The following is a 21,241-nucleotide window of genomic DNA, read 5'->3' as shown; positions in this document are numbered from 1 at the left end:
GTATAGGCTTTTTTAGACACGGTCATGTCAGTCAAAGATCACACCTCATCACATCCAGGACTGACAGAGCAGTGCTGGCAGAAGCCCATAGCCTAGCTATGGTCTCACAGGAAAGGTCCTGACCTCAGAAATGTTAACTCTCCTCACACTGCTCTAAAATGGGCTTATTGAAGTTCTGATTATTAAAATAAAATTCATATATTTCTGAGGCTTATAGACTTTACTGTCTCTGGAAAGAGGTAACATTTCTCAAATATACAGAATTAACTCAATCACTTCTTGTCTGTACTGAAGGGAACACATAATTTTATATTAAATATATATATTTTGTGTGGTTGAGGGAAAAATATAGCAGGACAAAGTTTGATTTAGTCTCTTGTATCTAGGATTTTTTTCCCCCTACTAATTCAGTTAGAGAAGTATAAAAAACAGGTAGCTTGGGAGTATGGCGGAGCAATCAACCAAACTACAGACAAACCAAAGTAAAAGAAATTTAAATCCTTCCCAACAGAATTCCAGATAGCACAATGTGGGAGCATCAACTTCATGTAACTGAAGAATTTTTGTGAAGATTTAAATTACTTCTTTGGAACAATAAGCTCTTATCCAACTCTGAACAGCCTTGCAGCCAAAAATACACTCTATTTAGTATTTCTTTCAACTAGTTTTAGACAGCATCAATAGTTTTCTCAGAAGATACTATCACTGTTTGGCAGAAACATACTTGCAAAAATAAACTAAATCCAGAAAAGCTTCCAGGGATGTATTTGGATACAAATGTGCATAGTGAGTCTTGCCCACATCCAAAATAAAACACACTAGCTGTACAACAACTTTCCTTGCTAAATATAAACATCCTAACATTGATAAGCTTTACAGAAAGAGAAACTGATTGCCGTATATTACTACCATCACCAGTATTTTAAGAGCACCCTCTACAGTCACAAAATACTATCTAACCAGGAAAAGCTCTTCTACCTAAAGAAAACAGTATTAACTGAAAACTGGAGTATCAGTATAGTGTCAAATCTATGTTAACATATCTCTGTGAGTGCTATAAGCCCCAGTAAAGATGAGCAGACTTTGCATGAGTCTCATGCCAAAGACAGAACCTATTTCATCACTGAAGCCTCCATATTTGAGGATTTAAAACACCTTAAGTATTCTGGGCTGACTCATAATTAGGCTGCAAACTTCTCTTAGACAATGGATGGTTGTGGGATCTGAAATGGAAACCTATACAAGACAGCGTTTGTTATTTTCAAAAGAAAGCAAGGAATAAACCATTGTAAAGTCCAGGATGAGTTCATTTCATTTGCTTGTTTGCTCTTGGTTTTAGTTCTCAGAATACTTTTTGTAAGAGTTGTGCAAAACAAGTACTTAGTTCACAAGTGGAACTGAAAAATTAAAAAAATTTCATTCTCCATGAAATGTTTACTACATGCACGTACATTCTACTGTGCAAACACTTATGTCTTGCTTGATGTTGGGTTTTGGTTAGCAGTTCCCATAAAGCAAACGACAGTTCCTTCCAGGAGCTCCAAAGTGAGAGACAGGGTAGTGTGCCTCCGAGGTCTTCATATACTACTTCTTTTCAGCAACCTCTCAATTTCATGCAGACCCTTCTACTGGCTCCTGACATGGTGAATCTGACACTATGGTAGTACAATTTGTTGTTATTGCAGTGTAACTCTTTTTTTTTATAGGTTAAAAGTCTGTCTTCTGTTGCTCATTTATTTTTTTAAATATATACTGGATATATTTTTTCAGTCAGGAGAGAGTTGACTTTATTCTGCTATGGTTTCCACCCTTCCAAATGAGTAAAAAAAAGTTGCATGTCTGTTTGCTACCTTTTTTTCCACACACACCTCCCTTGAAAAAGCAAAGGATTTCCAGATCACTTATTCATTTTCCCTCCTTTTTCCCTGCTTCTGTCTCCAAGTGGTATGTTCAGCCCTAAGTATTTTTCCATGTTTAATTTTGAATAACTGTTTATGTCATATTGAAATGAGTAGGATTGAGGAAGGCATTTTAAGTTAAGCACATGCTTAAGCAGTTTTCTGCATCAGTGCTGACAAAACAAACCTATAAATGTTGGAAATTCCAACCCTTTAAAACCTATCTTTCTTAACCTGTCTTTCTAGGTCTTGCCTAGATTTGCAAAGATACAGATATTTTCTTAAGTCTTCAGTGCATCAGTAGTTAAAATACTGCAGGTGAATCAGAAGTGATGCTTTACCTTTAAAGCGGAAGGATCAACATCTTTGTAAGTCAATCCTCAAAGTTTCTTATATGGGACATTACTGAAACGTTTATATTTCTTCTAAAATATTGCTTCACAAAACTGTTCAAATTATATTACCTCACCTGATTAAGAAAAGTGGCTAGAGATAAAAACAATCTTAAGAATATTAAAGACAATCCTTTTTTCCTGGTCTTTATTTTCAAGCTACTCAGATGTATGTCAGTCAAAGGACCAGAACGGTTAAAATGATTGTGGCCATCAGGTGGTGCTATTGCACAACATCATAAAAGTATACTGGCCAACATACCTAAACTAAGTTAGGAGAAAGGCTTTGGATCAGATGCTGCTTTAGACTTCCATAGGCTTGGAAATGTTTCCTTATCTTTGTCCAAAAGCAGAAAAAAAAAGGCAAAAGCAATAATTAAGATATCCATGCATGCCTATAAGAAAAAAGAAGTTAATTTTTACATGCAATAGTGAGGATTTTATCTTTGTTCCAAAAGTTACCTGGGTCTAAACCCAAGAATATATTTAACATTTCACCTTTCTATTGAAATAATTTTATTTCAGTGGGAATTAGGAGCCTAAATTCTTTACTGGGTATTGGCCTTAGTTCTCATCAGACACACACACATTTTTAAGAAAACTGAATATAAGATGCAATGTCTGCATCTCATGTGACTAAAAGGATTAATTAATAGATACATTAAACTAAATAAAACTTTGTCCTGCTATATTTTTAATCAACAGTACATTTTAAAACATGAAAATACTAATTTTGTTCTTATGTGCCGTCTTCCTTGGTACACTAGATACGTATTAAATTGCCAGCATACCCTAAACCAAGATAATCTTTGATATACATTGTAAACAAAAGAAAGCTACTTAAATAAAAGTAAAACAAGATGTGAAATTAGTATTTCTGAGAGAGACAGAAGGACATAATCTTTGGATGCCAATCTTAAGAATTTAGGCCTTAAGTTTGCAAATATTTATGTGTTAGGTTAAACTTTAAATACATCAAAATTGCTTAATTTGCTTAACATTACACATATCCATGCTATTTCAGGATGAGAGACAGAATTGTTAAGTTATTCAGAAAGTCCCTGCATTATCTTGCCATGATACACGTTTTTGGCTTCAGCATAGCACATTCTGTATTCTTTTTTTTTGTGATTAAATATTTTGTCCACTTAGATTGTAAAGCATTTTTTGGTGTGGATCTATATCTTCATGGAGCTCTACAATGCCTAGTACAATGTCCTAATACTGAGGGTGTTATAAAATAGGTAAGAGCAATAGTTCTTAAGAGCTACATGCATAAAGAGCATAGGAGCTATTTAATTTACTACATTACTATTTCTGTGATAAATTAATCAATGTGTTTGTTTGTAATGACTGAAACAATGCACCCTTTAAGCTTTCTTCAAATAAATACATTGACAATGCCACAAATTACTAACTTTATATATTTGTGAAAAATAGATACTCACTCTATGCTATTCCCCAAAAAACAGTTTGTTCCTACAGTGTGGGCATAGCCGAATCCTAGCAGGCTGGACTTGACCAAGAGCAGCTACACAGACCTCAGCAGAGCAGGAAACAGTTACAATGGTTTCTAGAACTTTAATGTAGATGCACTTTGTAGTACCTAGGATTTCTGCAGGCTCTTCTTGGAAAAACTCCTTTTGTCATTGCTAGGATTACTTGAATAAGGCTAGTGGGAGCAAGGCTGTGTCATTAAGGTGAAGGAAGAAATGTGGATATAGCCAAAAGTTGTCCAAGGAGAAGAATGGGAGGTCAGAAAGTCTCGTGGTGGCTAGATATAGAACTGTGTCCAAAACCTTCAACTAAAGTTCATATCAGTACTAGTTATTCACTTAATTACTAGTCTATATATTATTTGTTAAATGAATATTGAAACTATCATATTATGTGTGATCAAACTTTGTGTTGTATTTTCCCCTCAAGAGCTTTTAAAGTCAATGACATCTTCTCTTCATCTCACCTTGTACCTTTGAATGTTTTATCTCATTCTTTATTTCTATGTACATAAGTAAGATTAATAATTGTACAGTCTTATATTCAGTAGGAAGAGCATTTGTAAACTTGAGCTAACTAAAATGAAATTAAATTCCTTAGAAGAAAAGCTACAATTTAAATCTTCATCTCCTAGCTTTTTCCTTACCACGGATTATCTAACATAAAGTAAAAACAGGTATTTTCCCCTGTTGAAGACATCTGCAAATACTAATCTTTCATTCTACAATTTCATCTGTCATTTTATACATTTTATTTACCACATCTTATTCTCCTGCAATGTAAATATGTTCTTGAATAGCTACCTTAATGGCTGAGATTATTCAGGCTTTTTAAAATATTGTTACACACCTCTCCACATTGCGTGCTTGAGTTAGAGGGAACCTAGTGCTCTGGGTTGTATCAACAGTACCCTGTGTGTTTGACAGCTGTATATGGGAGAATAGAGAAATGGGAGAACAAGAGATGACAAATGTAAAAGATGGGCTACCCCCAAAAAGAAATATAAAAAGGAGAGAGGAAAAAAGAAGGAAAGAAAGAAGGAAGGAAGGAAAGAAAGAAAGAAATGCCACTGTAAAAAGAGGGGAGAAAAAATAAGAAAGGTGGAAGGTGAAGGGCCTCCCTTTCTGGTTAGTTGTCTTTTGAGGAAAAAACAGAGGTCATGCATCAAAAACCACCTGGTAAGGGTGTAAAATTATATTTCTTCAAATAACCCAAATCCTCCTCTGAAAATAAATTTACACTACCGTAAATTTAATATTTAAAATAGAACTGTTCCTTGGTGTTCCAGGATAGCCAAATTGTTATAAAATTTGGCTAAATATAACCATATTATATTAATATTATATAAATTTTATATAAAATATAAAATTAAAAAAATCTGATTTTTATAAAAGAGTACTTTCTTATGCCCATATGTAACTCAGAAGTGCTTTGATAAGTTTGTTAAAATGGTTGAGATCCAATTTTACAGATATAATTTTAGAATCAACTCTGTAAACATTCTGTTTAAGATAAAATGTTTTGAGAATACAAGTCAGTGAAAATAATGGTGGAGACTAGAAAGACCTGAATTTTGAAGACTGTGTTTCTTGAAATAAGAAATAGATTAAAATATCTGTTCAATACCTTACTGAATACAGTAATAACAGGGATAATTTTATTTCTTAAGCAACAGACATCTAGTGTTTTATAATAATTTGAGAAAATTTGCAATATGTATTGTAAAAGATGAATTAGAAGCAGTGTTTCAACGTAATTATATACTGTGAGAAAGACTTTTTTTTCCCCTTCCACTGTGATTATTAGATCAGATCCTTTCCTGCAAGGAAATCAGGGGACTATAATAAGGTGTCAAAATTCAGTTCAGTGCGTAGTTGAATAGAAAGAGATAGAGATGCATCTTGCTAGGAGCCAAGCATAGCACTAATAAACCAAGCTTTGGATACAGCCTGACTCAATGCAAAAGGAGAGGTGAATCTAGGGAGTGCTATTCAGTACCGGCGGTGTGCTGGAATAGCTAGCAGCTGCAATTAATCTGCAGCACAAGCTGCTAGGGCATTACTGTTTGGTTTTGCTTTAGCTGCATACTCCATTTTGTATTGTATTTCACAACTGCCTGATAATACACTGCCTGGACAGAGAGACATTAATCATAGTGTCGAGACAGTTTTGTAAACAAGGACCAAAGCCTTCATTTAAAGTAGAGGAAGAGAAAAGTGGATGAGGGGTGGGAAAGGAAATGGTAGCCTGCACAGAGATGATAGTCTGTGTATGACCCAACTCTGTCTTCAGTGCAAGTTTAGCTTATTGCTGTATACATTCCTCCAAAAAGTTCTTACCTCACTGGACAACCTTGTACTTTTGCAGTATTCCAGCTGGACTATGGCTCTTAGTGAACAAAGTATTAATGTTTGTAGGATTATTATACCAAGTACTTCTAAAACTCATGTTCAGGATATGCCACAGATCTGTAAGAAACTGTTTGATTTAAACTACAGTTTTAATGAAAATTTAAAGGTTCACATTAAAGTTTCCTCAAAGGCTTATAAAGTATAGGATAGAGCTTTGAATCAAAATCCAGTCAAAGCTCTCCTTTTCAGTCTGGGATGCTCACAGCCAATATAAAAGTATTAGCAGTTGTGCTGGTCCCACCTTTTTCTCTCTCTTTTTTTTTTTTCCCTTCCCTTTAATAGAAAAAATAAAATAAATAAAAAAAAGAAAGAAAAATGCCTTGGCCTAATTATCGTATGAAACAATTTTTCTGAAACACAATACAGAACAAGAGAACAGTTTTCTAAGCAGTTTAATGCTGAGCATGCCAGATAGCAATTGAATTGTCTCCTGACCTGTTACCTGATAGGTAATGCACCATGAAAAAATTAATTATAGACTATATAATAATAACTAGTAGTCATCATAGCCTGGTTGTTTTAGCAAGAAATTAATCTTTTATGTTTTTGTCTGGTTTGCTTCTAAATGCAATGGAAAGGTATTACTGTATAACATCATTGATTAATACCTGTTTTAATTAACCTCTAACAATAACCTGAAAATTATAGGTGTATACACCTCTTTAATGAAGTATTTTGTTTTCTATTAAGTTCAATTCCTTCACGTTACAAAACTACAAGGCTGAACAAACTGTCAGCATATTTCTTCACACTTTAATTGTAATAAAATATAGCCATATGTACGTGTGTCTGTGAGTTCAACTGAAAACTTTTGACACATAGCTCATGTAACTCTGAGAAAAAAAATTGTAATTATTTTGTTTCTTTTCCATTTCTTGTTTCTCAGTTTTACCAGTTAGAGGGGGTGGGAGGTAAACTTCATGTGCTTTCTGAAAACTACAGTGAAAGGAACTAAGCAAACTATGTAAATCTTTTACTTAAACAGCTCCAAGACTAGTCATGGCCTCTGGTTATGTGAAAAAATGTATATGAACAGCAAATGTTAAATGGCAAAATATGTAGATCAAGATGGCAACACAAGTTTGGGCTGTTCTGTCTCATGAGCTTTTTTCTGACAAGTCAATTTAATACCAAAGGCAGAATCCATACATCCATGACTTTCCTTTCAACAACCATTTTGAAGGAGAATGAATTTAGTACATTATGTAGAAGTGCGTTTTTCCACAACAGAAGTCTTTATAGCTCCTGTCACATCTAATACTTACATCCTCTCAGCAAAGGAAAACATTGTTAGATGTCTGCAAACACCTCGCTAGCTGCCTCTTTTGAACTGTTTATAATTTGTCCAATTCCCACAGTTTACAGTGCTTTCTACTGATCAGCAATCAGTATAGTATTTTATCACAAGCTGTTGCTGTCAGTTGCTATTTCTCTGTCTCCTTGTTTTGCTTTTGACTGTTTCTTGCAGCTGTCAATAGATCCTTATGGTACTGACTAGGAATACGACTGAAATACATGGGTTTTAAAATTCTCAGGATACACTTAGTTTTCTGATGTATCGTAGATTCATGTGAACTTTAACTTTTTTTTTCCCAGCACAGAACCTAAAACTGGATACGGTGCCCCAGAAATGTCAATATTAATGTTTTATTGGGAACAGTTACTTTTCTGGTTGAACCTCTTCTGTTTATACAGCCTAATTAAGACAGGGTATTCTCTACAGAAAATCCATACAGTTATATGCAATACCATAGAATAGTGTTTGCTAACTTGGCTTGTTTTGAGACACGTGTGACAGGTAGCAGAGCAGCTCTGACAGAAATTTGAGCAGTGACCTCCAGCACTGCTGGATTTGGAAAGAGGATGTGTGCCTATCCGTACTCTGCCTGTAGAACAACTCTGCAAGTGGCTTTCATGGCTTATATACTGAATTTTTCTTTCTCGTGTTCACTGCCCTGCATTTCTCTGTTCTAGACATGGATCTATCACATTTTGTTGTGTTTTTCTCCCTGTATATTCACTGTAACCTTTTTTCCGACAATGCTGCTTGGTTTAGGTGGTTCAAATCAGGAGAACAAATTTCTGAGGGTGGAAGAAATTAACTGAGGCCCAATTCTTGTGAGATGCTTATAGTCACTGTATTTTTTTGTATGACGCTGGTAAACCACAAGTCCTTAGCACCTAGCTTTCCTTCGCACGTGCGTCATGGAAGAGAGACATGCTGCAGTGTGGCAGCAGTTCAGTTCTCACTATGTATGTAGAACATTCTGGAAATCTGCAAACACCTTGTTGTGATATTTCCAGTCTAGCTGAAGAGAATCATCCCAAACGCTGAAGACAGCCTAGGTGTGCCCAGAGGTGCTCGTGATGTTGTTCTCCGAGCAGTACGGGCAGGCTGCCCTGTTTGCTCCAGACTACGCGCCCGGGCCCGGCTCCTCACTCCTTCCCTCTTACCTCCACCACACGTTCAAAACCGCGCCCGCCCTGCCCCGTCCTTCTGCTGCCTCAGCTCTTCCCCGCCGCGGCGGGAGCCTCGCCAGCCGCCTCCGCACGCCGACGGGCCGCGCTCGCGAGGGAAAACAAACCCGACTGTCAAGCGGCCTCGAGCTGACAGTACCTGGGCCCGGGGCTGGGTTTCTTCTTCAGGCGATTGCTTTAGCCACCCCCTTTCGGCAGCGTTTGCCGCAGCCTGAACAAAGGAGGAGTTGGGTGTTTTTCCCCTCTATTTGCGGGTCATAGGTGTCTGTCGCGGGGGGGGGGGGGGGGGGGGAGGGGCGGCTCCAGCCTGACGAGACCCCCGCGCGCCTCCAGGTAGCCGAACAGCCAGGGGCGGGAAACCGCCGCGCGCGCCCGCGCGCGCGAGGAAGCCCCTCGCTCACCTGAGGGAGCGCCCCCCCCCCCCCCCCCGCCTGGCTCCTCCCCGGCAGGGCCCGGGCGCGGCCCCGGCGGCTCCGGCACCCCCTCCCCGCTGGAGGGGGCGGGCAGTCCGCGCTCAGCTCCGGCGGCGAGCGCGACTGGTGGCGAGAGCGGCACGAAGTTGACGACGATTCCCCCTCAGAGGGCGAGTCGGCTCGGGACGGGTGAGGAGAGCGGCGGCGGCGGTCGCCGGTCGCGACGGGAAGTCTGGGAGCCGAGGCGGGGGGCACCGCGTCGCCCGCTTCTCCCTGCCGAGATGGCCGGGGCCGGGCCGGCACAGGGCTGTGGCGCGACCTGACCGGTGCGCGGTGGGCCCAGGGGACGTCGCCGTGTGGTGCCGCGGGGGCTGCCGCCCACGGCGGGACGGCTGTGGCGGTGGCTCCCCGCTCTGAGGCGCCCTGCGTCGCTGGCTTTCCTCTTCCGACTCGCTCCGTTAAACACGCTCCTTTCCAAAGGCCAAGGACGCCGAGTCCTGCCGGGCGTGAGGAGAGAACAACGCGGCTGTCCCTGCATGACCAACTGGTAACGCGCAGGGAGGCTGGCGGAGCGCCGGCCGTGCCGGGCCCTTCCCCCCCGAGCGCTCCTCGGGGCTGCGCTGGCGAGCGGCGGCTCTGCCGCCCCCGGGGCGGGCGTGCTAAACGGCGGAGGGGGGAGCGCTGCCACCGGGCCGCGGAGGGGCGAGGGAGTTGCTGGGGGAACAGACTCCGATAAGACCTGACTATTGCTTATTTTCTCTCGCGGTTGTGAAGAGTGCGGGCTGTTTCCCCCGAGCGCGCGTACCGGCCGCGGCTGCCCCGAAGCGGTGGTTGGGGTGCCTCAGCCGGAGGTGCTGCTGCCGGCCTTCGCTTTCAAGTGAACTCGCGCTGCCCGGGCCGGGCGGGGCCGTTGTGGGCTGAGGGCCCGGCGCACCGCACCCCCCCCCTCCGCGGGCCGGGCGCCCTGGGCGGGCCGGCGGGAAGCCCCCCGCGGGTCGCCGGGATGGCGGTGCGTCGGGGGCGCCGCGGCCGCCTGCCCGCACGCATTCCTCCGGGGATTCCTGGCATTCCTGAGCTGAGGGCGCTCCGACTTCTTCATCTCCCTTTTATTCCACGAATTAGCGTGTTTTTGCGAAAGGGTGTGTCCGCATTGTGTGTGTGCTTTTTCATGGGAACAGCTTAGAATGGCAGTTCAGCCATTTATTCTTCTTCCCAATTAACTTTGCATCTGATAAAATTTATATTCCTCTCATATGATGAAAACTTTATGGGGAGATCAGTGCTGAGATAAAACTTTTGTGGTGAGTCTGAATTAGCATCTGCAGTTGACAGAAGAATAGTTGTTACGGCTTTTATGTTTCTCCCGTTTTCCCTTTAGCGTGTCAGTATTTAAAAAAAAAAATCACTGCAATGTAGTTTGAATAATTATCAAAGTAGAAATAGTGGAAACCTATCCTTCAAAGTTGTTTTATTTATCTGAACATCTACAATGTGTTAAACATGCACACACTCACAGAAATTGAATCCCGTAGATGAATCAGAAACCCCCTAGGATATAATGATTTGTGGTATACCCGTATGAATTTGATAGATTCAGTGCCTGACGCTTATTCTGACAACCCACTGTCACATGTCTCATAGTTAAGGATCACTTTATAGAGCTGGTTTTAACAGAACTTTAAAATTTTTATAGAATTATAATTAAAATGGCAAAACCAAACCACTGCTAACTTTTTAAAGGTGCTTTGTAAGAATTTGTTTGACTAGCAATTACATTTTCTAGAAATGTCATTGTCATTGAATTGTCTCACTTTTTTTCTCATGTTACACCCAGAATAAATTCACTTACGCTTGCAGTGTGTTCTAAGCCAGATGTGGTTACTGGTGTATACCAAGAAGTATACCAAGTTGCTATAAGCTGCCTTTTTTTTTTTTTTTTAACAATTAAAGTGTTAGTTTGAACTTGCGTCTTTTAGGAAAAGATTATAAATGGAAATGAAAACTTTTCATATAGGAATGTACCTTTAGTAGTGTGGTAAGCACCATGTTTTACAAAGATGAAGAAGTTTGTCATGTTGTGAAAGGCGATCATGCTGCTTTTTATTGTATGTTATTCTTTTTGAGACAGCTGTACTTTTTAAACAGGAAACTCGTAAAATTAGAAAGTAATGTTTCTAATTTTTATTAAAAATTCTCGTAGGATATTAAGATGGTCTTTCACATAAGAAAAGATAATTGTTATTAGAATATTTTTTCGGTTTTAATATTCAGATATATTTTAAAAAATTGGTAAGAGCTAAACAAAAAAAATGCAGTGCTTCAAATGAAGTATCTTATAAAGGGACTGATATTTTTACAGGAATATATTTACAATTTAGAGGTATTTTTGAAATGTATTAAACATTGGAAAAGAATTCCTAGCTGGTTTACATACAGCTTGAATTACAACCAACATTAACTGTTTCTAAATCCCACTTCAGTGCAAATACACACTAGAAAGGATTATTTTAGCAAATGTCTGTAATCTTATGACACTAATGAAAAGGGAGGGCTTATCATTGCTAACCTCTTTGATTACAGAATTTGTGGTGATATTCCAAAGAGCCTGTCTTCTCCATGGGTGTATGACACAACTGTTTTTATTCTCAGTATCTGACTGTGTTTTGCTTTTCAATCTAATAAATGGGATGACTGCTTAGGCTGCCTGAATTGCTTCCAAGCAAAACAGCTTATTTTAATATCTGTTAATTGCATTATTAGATCTCACTGTCACTAGTAAAATGTCTGAGAATGTACTTAGGTTCCCCTGACAGGGTATATATGGGGGATGTGGAATTTAATTCACTGCAAAAATAGTCTGTGGTATATCCTGTGTAAGGAATTTTACCTCAGTAAATGGATGACAAAGCTGAAAAGAAGAATTGGTGACAGTTCCTTCTTCTCTTCTGGTTTACCTTGTGTAATAGGAAGTTGATCTTTCTGGGAGTATTGGTGAAACTGGTTTGTCTAGGCTTTGCAATGTCATCTGAAATGTGTAGGTGAGATGGCATGACCTCAAACTTGAATTTTTAAATCATTTGTTGTGGAGCAATGCGAGATGAACATATGTGCAAGGAATTTGTTCAGCCTGGACCATAGTGGGCAGGTTATTATTTAAAAATAGCTACTGAAGTATTTTGAGGCCAAATAATTCTGCTGATGTCAGAAATTAAACAAATGTAGACCAGCACAGTTTCATTCTGCAGCCTGCTGTTTTACCATTTCTGCTTTTTGAAGTCATAGTGATGATGATGTCATTATTATCTGGCCTTTTTACTATGTTGATAACCTGAAAATGCATGTATTAATACCAATCATGTGAGCCTGATTATGCAAAACAATGTTCAGCATATGGCAGTGTCTACCTGTGTTTATAGAGGGGAACTGGCAAGAATCTGGTCAAGATCACTGATGCTAATAGATTTCTGAGAAATGGCAATGAATGCTGAAATAATGGACCATTTTTCCCACTTCTGCACCCTCTCTGTGCAACTCTGAACAGCAACAGAAATGATGGAGCTACCTACTGCCCATGTGTTCAGATAAAGCAGGCTCAATAAATTTGTGTTTCTTCTTTCTTCTGTCTGTCCCACTTCTCCTTTTTAGTGGTAGGAGGAGGTTATCTTCTACCTGATCAGTTCAGTGATACGATTCAGAGCCAGGCTTTACAAAGAACTACATCTTTACAATATAGAGATTAACAACTGTGTCTTGAATGGCGAGGGCAAAGTGAAGATGTTAGAATTTCTCCAGTTTTGTTGCCAGGTCTCAGGAAACTGCATGCTGAGGAAGATGGTACTGACTTGATGCATCCTCACCTTAGGTTTGGCAGTTTACAGTTTTTTTTAATATATCTTGAATGCTGTGTTGGTTGGATGTGCAAAAACCCAAAAAAGGTTGATTTTGTCATTTCTGTTCTTACTTGACAAAAGAATGGAGAATCCTCCCATGGAGAATGCTACATTACCTGGTTATTGTGTGAGGGAAGGTACGTATGTGTTCATGGAGTGTTTATTCCAGCCACGTTTATCTGGAAACATTAACATGTTTCAGAAACTGCTTTGGCCTTGACTTTCTGAGTGGAGTTAACTCTAAATGGTAATGTTTTTTTTAGTATAGCCAAGTATGAACATTTAATGTTTAAACCTGAGAAATTAACACGTTAGGAATGTATGTGCTAAAGATTTAGTGGAGTGGTAGTCATGGACTCACCACTGTTTGGGATTAGAGCTCAGTGTATTTGCTGTGACCTTGTACCATCTCTGACAACAGACCTGGCAGCCTCCTTGAAGGAGTGTGTCCAAATGCAGGCTTATAACCTTCTGGTTTATGTGAAATAGAGTGGATGACAAAATCCATAGCCAAACATTTTAAGTACATAATATAGTTTTTTCCATGAATACCTCAAATTTTTAGCCAAATGAACTCTGTTTTGAATTAAATTGATCCATCTTTTGTATTTCTGAGATGCATTAACCAGATTGACAGTTTGAGATTTAAAATGAATATTCTATAATAACCTTTTCACATTCTACTTGATTTTGGTAAAGACAGAGAGCAATGAAGAGTAAAAGTGATTGGAGAAATGTCTCGGAAAGCACTTTGACTTAAAAAAAACATCAGGGAGATTGCTAAGACTGGAAGATGCCTCAATTATTGCCACAACAGACCCTTTCTGTGAGGGTCCCCAGGTGTGCTACGAGTCATTACCATTCAAATAGCTGCGTGACCCTCAGCAGTCTGAGCAATGACAAGAGTTTGACTCCAGGCATTTGCAGAAGTTCGTAATTCTTTAGCTATATGTACATTACACGTACCATTTTAATGTAGCTACAATGTCGATGTGGAAACTGTATAAATACACTATGAAAAGGAGACTTATTGGCTAGGCTGCCCATGCTTACACATTCATATGCATATGTGCCTATGTATTTCTGTGTGTGTGTGTATACATAAACTTTCACAGACACTTGCAGAAGCCTTGTAAGTAATTATCAGCCGTTAGGAATGTTTCAACCCTATTTTAAATTCTATGGAAAGATACCTCTAAGAGCTGTTGAAGTTTATTAGAATGGAAGATGTATTTTATGTACATAAAAACACTCAAAAGTGGGTAATGATTTATGATCTATTTCAACATAAAGCATAACGGAGAAGTGGTGGGTAAAATTTGAGCTTTTATATAGAGATGGGGGAATGTTTTCAGTGATGTGAATCAAGCTCAGAATATTTTATTAGGCCTTGTTGAAACTGGTAATGGGTTGGAGTATGCCTTCATACAGTCATTTGCACACCATTAGCTGTTATATGCAGGGAGCAAATGTTAAGCAGTAGCAGCCTTTATTTACAAGAACAGTCGGCATGTAATGTTACATTATAATTCCACAAGCACTTCAAGCCTCATAAAGAAGCAGCCCTACCTGTCTCATTTCCCCCCAGTAATTACAGGATTCCGGTGCGAAGGTGAGAAGAGTGGCAGCTTGTGGGAGCTGGTTAAACCTGTGCTCAGTGTACAAGCAGGGTCCACACCAGGCCAGCTTTGGCTGCATAGGCTTCCTAAGCCCTTCTAAGTGATGCATTTCCTGATGGAGCAGTCCAGCACACTATGAAGCGCCTTTCCTCTGTGGAGTTATCTAGCCTTTCTCTTCTCTGCTCAGCTTATGTCTCTCAGACTGGGTGTGATGATATCATCTTGTTGTCTCCTGGTGGCTGGGCACAGGGCCTGCAGTTCTGACTGCATATTTAAATTTTAAAATGCATGGTTGAGTTAGTTGAAAGAAACTAGACGGGTGTGAAGCCAAGTGTTTAAAGAATACAATGTAATTAAGACAGAGTTTAACAATAGAAAAATGGGAGCCATAATCAGCTTGAATACGCATGAAGCTGTGGCCTTAAGTTGGTTGGGTAAATAGGACTCCTAAAGTCTATTTTACATGTATTTTTTTATCTCTGTAGAAATTAACCCTTTTCTGTATGTTTTCATATACGTGAGACCTTGGTCCTTGTACGCAGTTGTAGTCATATAGCTCATCCTTAATTTTATTTAGGCATAAGCTATACTTATATAATCAAGGTTATGCTGGTTGCATCTGTTGTTTTGTTGTAACTGTAATTTCTGTAGAGAAGATTATATTTTTTGGGGGGGTGGGAATATTGACAAGAAGGTCCAGTGATATGTCGCATCTAAAGCCAAGGAATAATTTTGGAGTAGAGGAACCTTTTTATTTATTTATTTATTTAAGATGATATTATAAATAATTTTGTGTTCTTGAAGCACTGGCAAAACTTTTTAACAAAGGTTGCCCTGTTTCCATTTCTTTGAGAAAGGCTTTCTAAGAGACTCTTTATTTTGACAAACTTGAGATTTTTGCCTGAGCCTCTAAAAATATGAACAGGATACTCTCTTCTATTTAAACAATAATGGTATCATTGGGATGTATTAAGATAATTTCCTTTGGAACAAAATACAAAGTTTCTAACACTGACAATTGGAGGAAAATGTAGTGAAACAACACAGAATCTCTTGTGGAGTGAGTGTATTCATATCGGATGTTTGGATACAAACCAGCTATTGTATTTGAAATCACAAACTGCTTTTAGAATCTACAAGTATTCTTGTGTCACTCAGCTGTTGTTTCTGTCAATACTTCAACAGATATGAACGTATAGATTTTGATAAACTAGAAGAGAGTATATAAAGTAAAATTTCCTCTTGGGGATTTTTTTTTTTTTTTAACCTTCTCCTTTGCAAGTTTGTCATAAAAATGAAGAAAATTTGAGTGTGGTTCCATCAGGTATATATAATTAACTCTGAGATAAGTATTTATAAGGTTTTGTTGTTTGCTTGCTTTTGTATTTGAAGTTTATAAATGTTAACTGTACTGCAGTGGTGTCAGGGTACTTGAAGTGCAAGTAGATAAACCCAGTAGATTGGATTCTGTGTTAGTGGCAAAAAAAAGCTTGTACAGGTGTATACGAGCCTATGTAGGAGATGAAACAGAATAGTGCTACAAGTGCACTTATGCAGGTATTCGTGTCCACATAAAGCTTGTACCAATATAACTTAATAAACAAATGTAACTCTCCATCTTCCTCCAGTGACTTAACTAGTACCACAGTATACAGGACCTGGGACTAGTCAAGACAGATGACATGAATTAGTTTCTTGGAACTCTATTTGAGATACAGGTTGACTTCTGTTTTAGTATACTTTTAATGTCCTTTTTGTCTTTGATTCCCTTTTATTTATGATTTGGGAGAATCTGGAAACTAATTACTTCAATAGAGAAAAAGAGAGCTTTTTAATATATATTGCAGTGGTAATAGTTTAGAATGTTACATGAGAAATCTTGAGTTTTCTGAGTATTTTTATCTTTAGCAAAAATTAAGGCTTTAATTTCTACTCAGTACACAAGGTTACTAGGTCATGCCGTATTTCCTCTGGGGATAAATCCTGTAAAATTATGACTATATGAATTCATACATAGCAGGTTAAGAAAATGGGATATATATTATGTCCTTGTCTTCAATCAAACTTTGACTCTTTATGAGACCTGAGGATCTGCCAAAATGTCTTGTTGTTGACTTACAGCCACTGAAGCAGATTTTCCTTTTGAAAAAAAATCCCCCCAAAATAAACCAACAAAACCTGCTAGTTGTCACACAGCTCAAGCATTTGGCTGATCTGTCACATACTTTCATAGGTCTAACAAGATGTTCTACATTTGAGACATTGATACTTCCTCACACACAACATTTTTCAGCCAGAGGGAGTATGAACCAAGCTGTGAGTGAACAGTATCTTTTGCTCTAACTGCTGTTAATAGTTCTTTCTACTGATAGTCTTTATTAAATACAGTTCTCTTCCTGGCCTTGAAAGGGTGGCTATTAATATTCTGTTTTATTGGCTGAGCATCTGAATAAGGTTGTTTAATATTTGGGCAGAACTGAAACTGAAATCCTCATCTCTAAGGCAGCAAATCCAAGAGTCATCCACTTTGCTATACTACGTTTCAGGAGACATTGATAAAATAATATGTGTAATCCATGCTAACCTAAGTATAGCTGTTTGCTTCCACTAACAGCTATGGAAAAAAAGTGTTATTTGGAATTTTAATACTGCAGGAAATTCTAACTTGTCATCCCTAGGCTGCCATCTGAAATCAGAACAGAGAATGATATTTTTCACAGAGCAGAAATGAAAGTAATTGATTTGGAAAGGTTGAAATACTCACTCCTAAAATCTATTACTGTGATGGCATCCTTCCTTCTGTCCCCAGAAGACCCTTCTGTTCCCATAGACCCTTCTCTATGGGTCAGTGTTCCTGCTGGACTTCATTTTTCATTATGCACCCAAAACCATATGACTACCATATTTAATCACAACTTGGTCAAAGGAAAAAAAAAACCAGCCCACGTTGCATTTATGGAAGGCACAGACCTACATGGCTTCTGGTGTGGAGACTGGAATTACTGCTTTCAAAGGGAGGCTTGAGTGACCCCACTTGCAGTGTGGATGTGTGGTCCTCCAGCATTTACTTCTGTACATGGGCACCATGTACACCTTGCGCTGGCAATGGGCATGAATTTCATTGCAGGTAACAATGCAATGTTGGGTATGCAGTTGTGGGACCATAATGGAATGCAGCAGATCAAAATCTGGTCCTTTTCTCTTTGCACTGCACCGGTTAGATACAGTCCCTCCTTATACAGTCCCTGCATGCATCTGTATTACTAAGGTGGATGGATCTAGTACTAAGTTTAGAAATAGCTTGTGCAGTTCATTTATATGTAGTGTTTTTGGAAGATTATAAATTGCTAGCTAACTTTTAATGAAATGTTTAAGATTATTTCTGCCTTTAATAATAGGTCAACCCTGTCTTGGAGGCTGAAGAGATACCTTGATTTTGTCTTGTGTCTGTGTGATACCAAGCATAAGTGTTTGTGGTGTAACACTGGTATATGGAGTTCTGAGTAACACATGCCATATGGCTTAGGTTCCCTGCAACTCATGATTTTTTTCAAGCAGAGAATTTTTCACAGTCTCTTTCATTCCAGCAAGTAGGAAGAAGAGGCAGGACATGAAGCTTTCAGGCTACTTTTAAAGGGAATGAATATTTTAAAACTCAGTGTTCTCTTTTCCAGTTCTTCATTTATAGAAATTTTAGGTAGGTCTTTGATGCTGACATCAGAAAAGCTGACCAATAATAAAATAAATCTCTCTCAAGGTAATTTTTTTTTTCCCCACTGCTGCCTGCAGAGAGCCTGCATATACTGAATTATGACATGATATATTGTAGAAAATCCTCTGTATAGGCCTTTTGAAAGTTTTGGATTTTGACCACTAGACAGAGTGGCAGTCTACAGACAGTACAGGGAGAAGAAGCTGTTGTGGAAGTTTTACTGTGTTCTGTAACTATCATAATTTTCTTTCTGATAATTGTGAGGAGTGACTGCCAGATATGATACAAATATAATTTTATATAGACAAAAAAATATACCTCAAGTAGGAAAAAAATCTTAAACGGGAATAAGGAATCTACTGGAAAGATGGCAGACTTGTTTCAGATGTCTTTCTGTTCCTGGATGTTGTCAGTTTGCGCTTAAATGAGTTTCACTGTCCCTTTTTACAGTCCCATATCTAGAACTTTAAAATTTTGCTTTTCTCCCTTCTGCTTTCCTGTCAGCAGTAGATCAAGTAGACTCAGCTACCCCAGAGCTATCTTCCATATAGACAGAAAGGAACAGCAACCTCGGCCCATTTTCCTTTTGCAGAAGCCTCAGATTGTAAGTGGAATTGACAGTGATGAAGTTTCCCCTCATGCTTGCAAGGCATGTTTGTGAAGTTGTGTTCCACCAAGTGTAAAAACATGGCAGTTTTGGTCTTTCCATGAATTCTCCTGCCTGCTTCCTTTTCTCTACCCTCACAGTATCTAGTTTTCCTTCCTCTTCTTTCCTAAAGTTATTTCCTGTCCTTTTTCCATAGCATTGTCATTTATTATTGACCTAACACCCACTTTGTCTTCATGTGATATTGCTGGTACTTTTTGAATAGTCAGCTGCACAGAGAATCCATTATTTAGCTTGGAGAGCAAGCTCAATGTTATGTAAAGCTGGAGGACAAATTTTATAGTTCCTTCCTGGCATTTTGCTGTGCATGTGTGAAAAATCTGCAGTAAACATCCATAAACTGTTACATCCCTCTTTTTAAAAAAAGGGCACTGATTAAATAATATGGGCACTGACTTACTTAATTTTTTTGTGGTAAGAAAATTTGGAAATAAATTCCATGGAACCAAATGTAATTTGATAATTCAGCCTTTAATAGCTTGAAATCTTCAGAATTCTAGAAGTTCACTCCTCCAAAGAGAAGGTAGTGTGGCATGACATAAGCTTCCTTTAATGAAAAATCTTCAGCTGATTCAGTTTTAGGAGTTCAGGATTATGATATTGGATATGAGGGAGTTCTTGTTTTTCTATCATCAAGGAAGCCAGGGAGGAGTTGTAGTGCCATAGGAAAAGTGGAAAAGTCAGATCTTTTTTTATTTTCCATGTTCTTTCACTAGATGTATGCAAAAGAGCATATGTGTAATGTGAGGCAGTACCTGTGAAGGACCTGTGGCTCTTTAAGGAGGCCAGGGAGCATATCCATTGGTGGGATAGTGTCCCCCCCCCCCCAACATGCTGGTCAACATCTTTGCCTGTATTATTATATCCCAGGAGCCCTGTCTGTCCAGTGCAGCTAGGTGGCTTATATGCTGGAAGCAGAATGTGAGATGCTTTATGGCAGATGTGTTAGAGGCATGCTTAGTAACGAGGGTGTATGGACAGGATACAGAAGAGCAAGCTTCATATGCAGAGCGTGGCATTTAACAGGATTGGGAGCACTTTTTTTTTTTTTTTTTTTAATAAATCTGTCTTGTAGATTTGTCTAAAGAAGAACTGAAATGGATGAGTGGACACAATTCCATGCCTCTGTGATGCTGTAATGTTAGGAAGGCTGCAGAGCCGCTGAAGGGAGCAGCTACGTCTGGCACAGGAGTATGTTTCTCAAAGGCACTCTTTTCTGCTTGTGTTGGCAGGGAGAGCAGTTTGGGTTCCAAATTACAGGGGTTTTCTTTTTTGTAAGGTGGATCTTGCATAGCTCCTGGTAGCTAGCTTTAAGATAGCTGTGAAAGGAAATGTTTTGGAGGTGTTTTTTAAAAAGTGTTTTTGACCTGTTAAACCTTCAGTATTCCTCTCCTGTGGTTCTTTGTAAAGTATCATATTACCACTGAAGAACAAACTGCTACAGAAGAATATGCAGAGTATTGGATTTTCAGACATGAGAACCTCTGCTGACAAGTTGTCTTTATAAACAAAAATGTCATAGTTTCTATTTTTGGCAAAAATAAGTTGTTCAGAAAAATGAAACCACTTCTGAGTAATGATAAAGTACGGGATTTTCATACCTACTGGAGGCCAGTATTTAAAATGAGTGTTTAAACACCTTTACGAAGGCTTATTTTAAAAAGAAATCCCCAAATTGAAAGGCCTGAACAGCTTTGAGTGCCAATATTGTTTGTTCACAAAAGTTTTTAAAGGTTTCTGTCCCTGAAAATGGAGTTAAAACACAAATTCGGTTTGGAATTTTGTGATTGCCTCAAGCAGTCCAAGGCCATGTTGCTGCCAAAATAGGTGATCCTGTCATTCCCTGGTGCCTTACTTGTTGGTCTCATAGAAAACTGCTCATTTTTTTGCTGGATCAGTAAAGCTGTGTGGCTGCATGGTTGCTGGCTCACAAAAGGAGCAGGGAGGATTGCACAAGCTGAGATAATGGGGTGCTAGAATTGTTGCCTTTGGGGATAGTGTGTTACGGCCTACATTTTTTAAGTCAGTTGGTAACATACAATGTTGAAGTGAAGTAAGCCTCTTTCAAACCAACGTATTTGGAACTTTTTAAAGAACTTGATCCTGTAGCCTGATGAAACTGGATGTGACCACACAGGGAGTACACATAGTTTTCATGGGGTTTCAGAGTGAGGAAGGAGCTATGTAGATAAAAAGTCTTAGGCCTGCAGGCTCAGGCAGAGTCTATGGTAAACTCATTAAGTCAGTTTCTTTCAGCTCTTGCA

At 39.0% G+C, this 21,241-nt stretch overlaps 1 protein-coding gene and 1 long non-coding RNA gene across 8 annotated transcripts in view; one reads left to right on the top strand and one right to left on the bottom strand.

The window, feature by feature from the left end:
- Positions 1–9,205, bottom strand: part of LOC115342166 — a 46,795-nt gene extending 37,590 nt beyond the window's left edge. The window contains exon 1 of one of the 2 annotated variants that reach the window (XR_003923657.2): positions 9,078–9,205. This is a non-coding gene — a long non-coding RNA (uncharacterized LOC115342166). Of the gene's footprint in view, positions 1–8,815; positions 9,027–9,077 lie in introns of those variants that run through there. The other variant, XR_003923656.2, reaches the window with a different exon arrangement.
- CGNL1 (cingulin like 1) overlaps positions 9,118–21,241 on the top strand; it is a 64,970-nt gene continuing 52,846 nt past the window's right edge. For 3 of the 6 annotated variants that reach the window (XM_030016078.2, XM_030016077.2, XM_030016076.2), the window contains exon 1: positions 9,291–9,636. In XM_030016078.2, coding sequence (XP_029871938.1) covers positions 9,626–9,636 — 11 coding nt within the window. In that variant the 5' untranslated portion in view covers positions 9,291–9,625. Of the gene's footprint in view, positions 9,637–21,241 lie in introns of all 6 variants that reach the window. The other 3 variants (XM_030016083.2, XM_030016080.1, XM_030016079.2) reach the window with 3 other exon arrangements.

This window comes from Aquila chrysaetos, chromosome 5, assembly GCF_900496995.4.
Source record: "Aquila chrysaetos chrysaetos chromosome 5, bAquChr1.4, whole genome shotgun sequence".
Taxonomy (NCBI): Eukaryota; Metazoa; Chordata; class Aves; order Accipitriformes; family Accipitridae; genus Aquila; species Aquila chrysaetos.
This window is presented reverse-complemented; position numbering and strand designations above follow the sequence as displayed.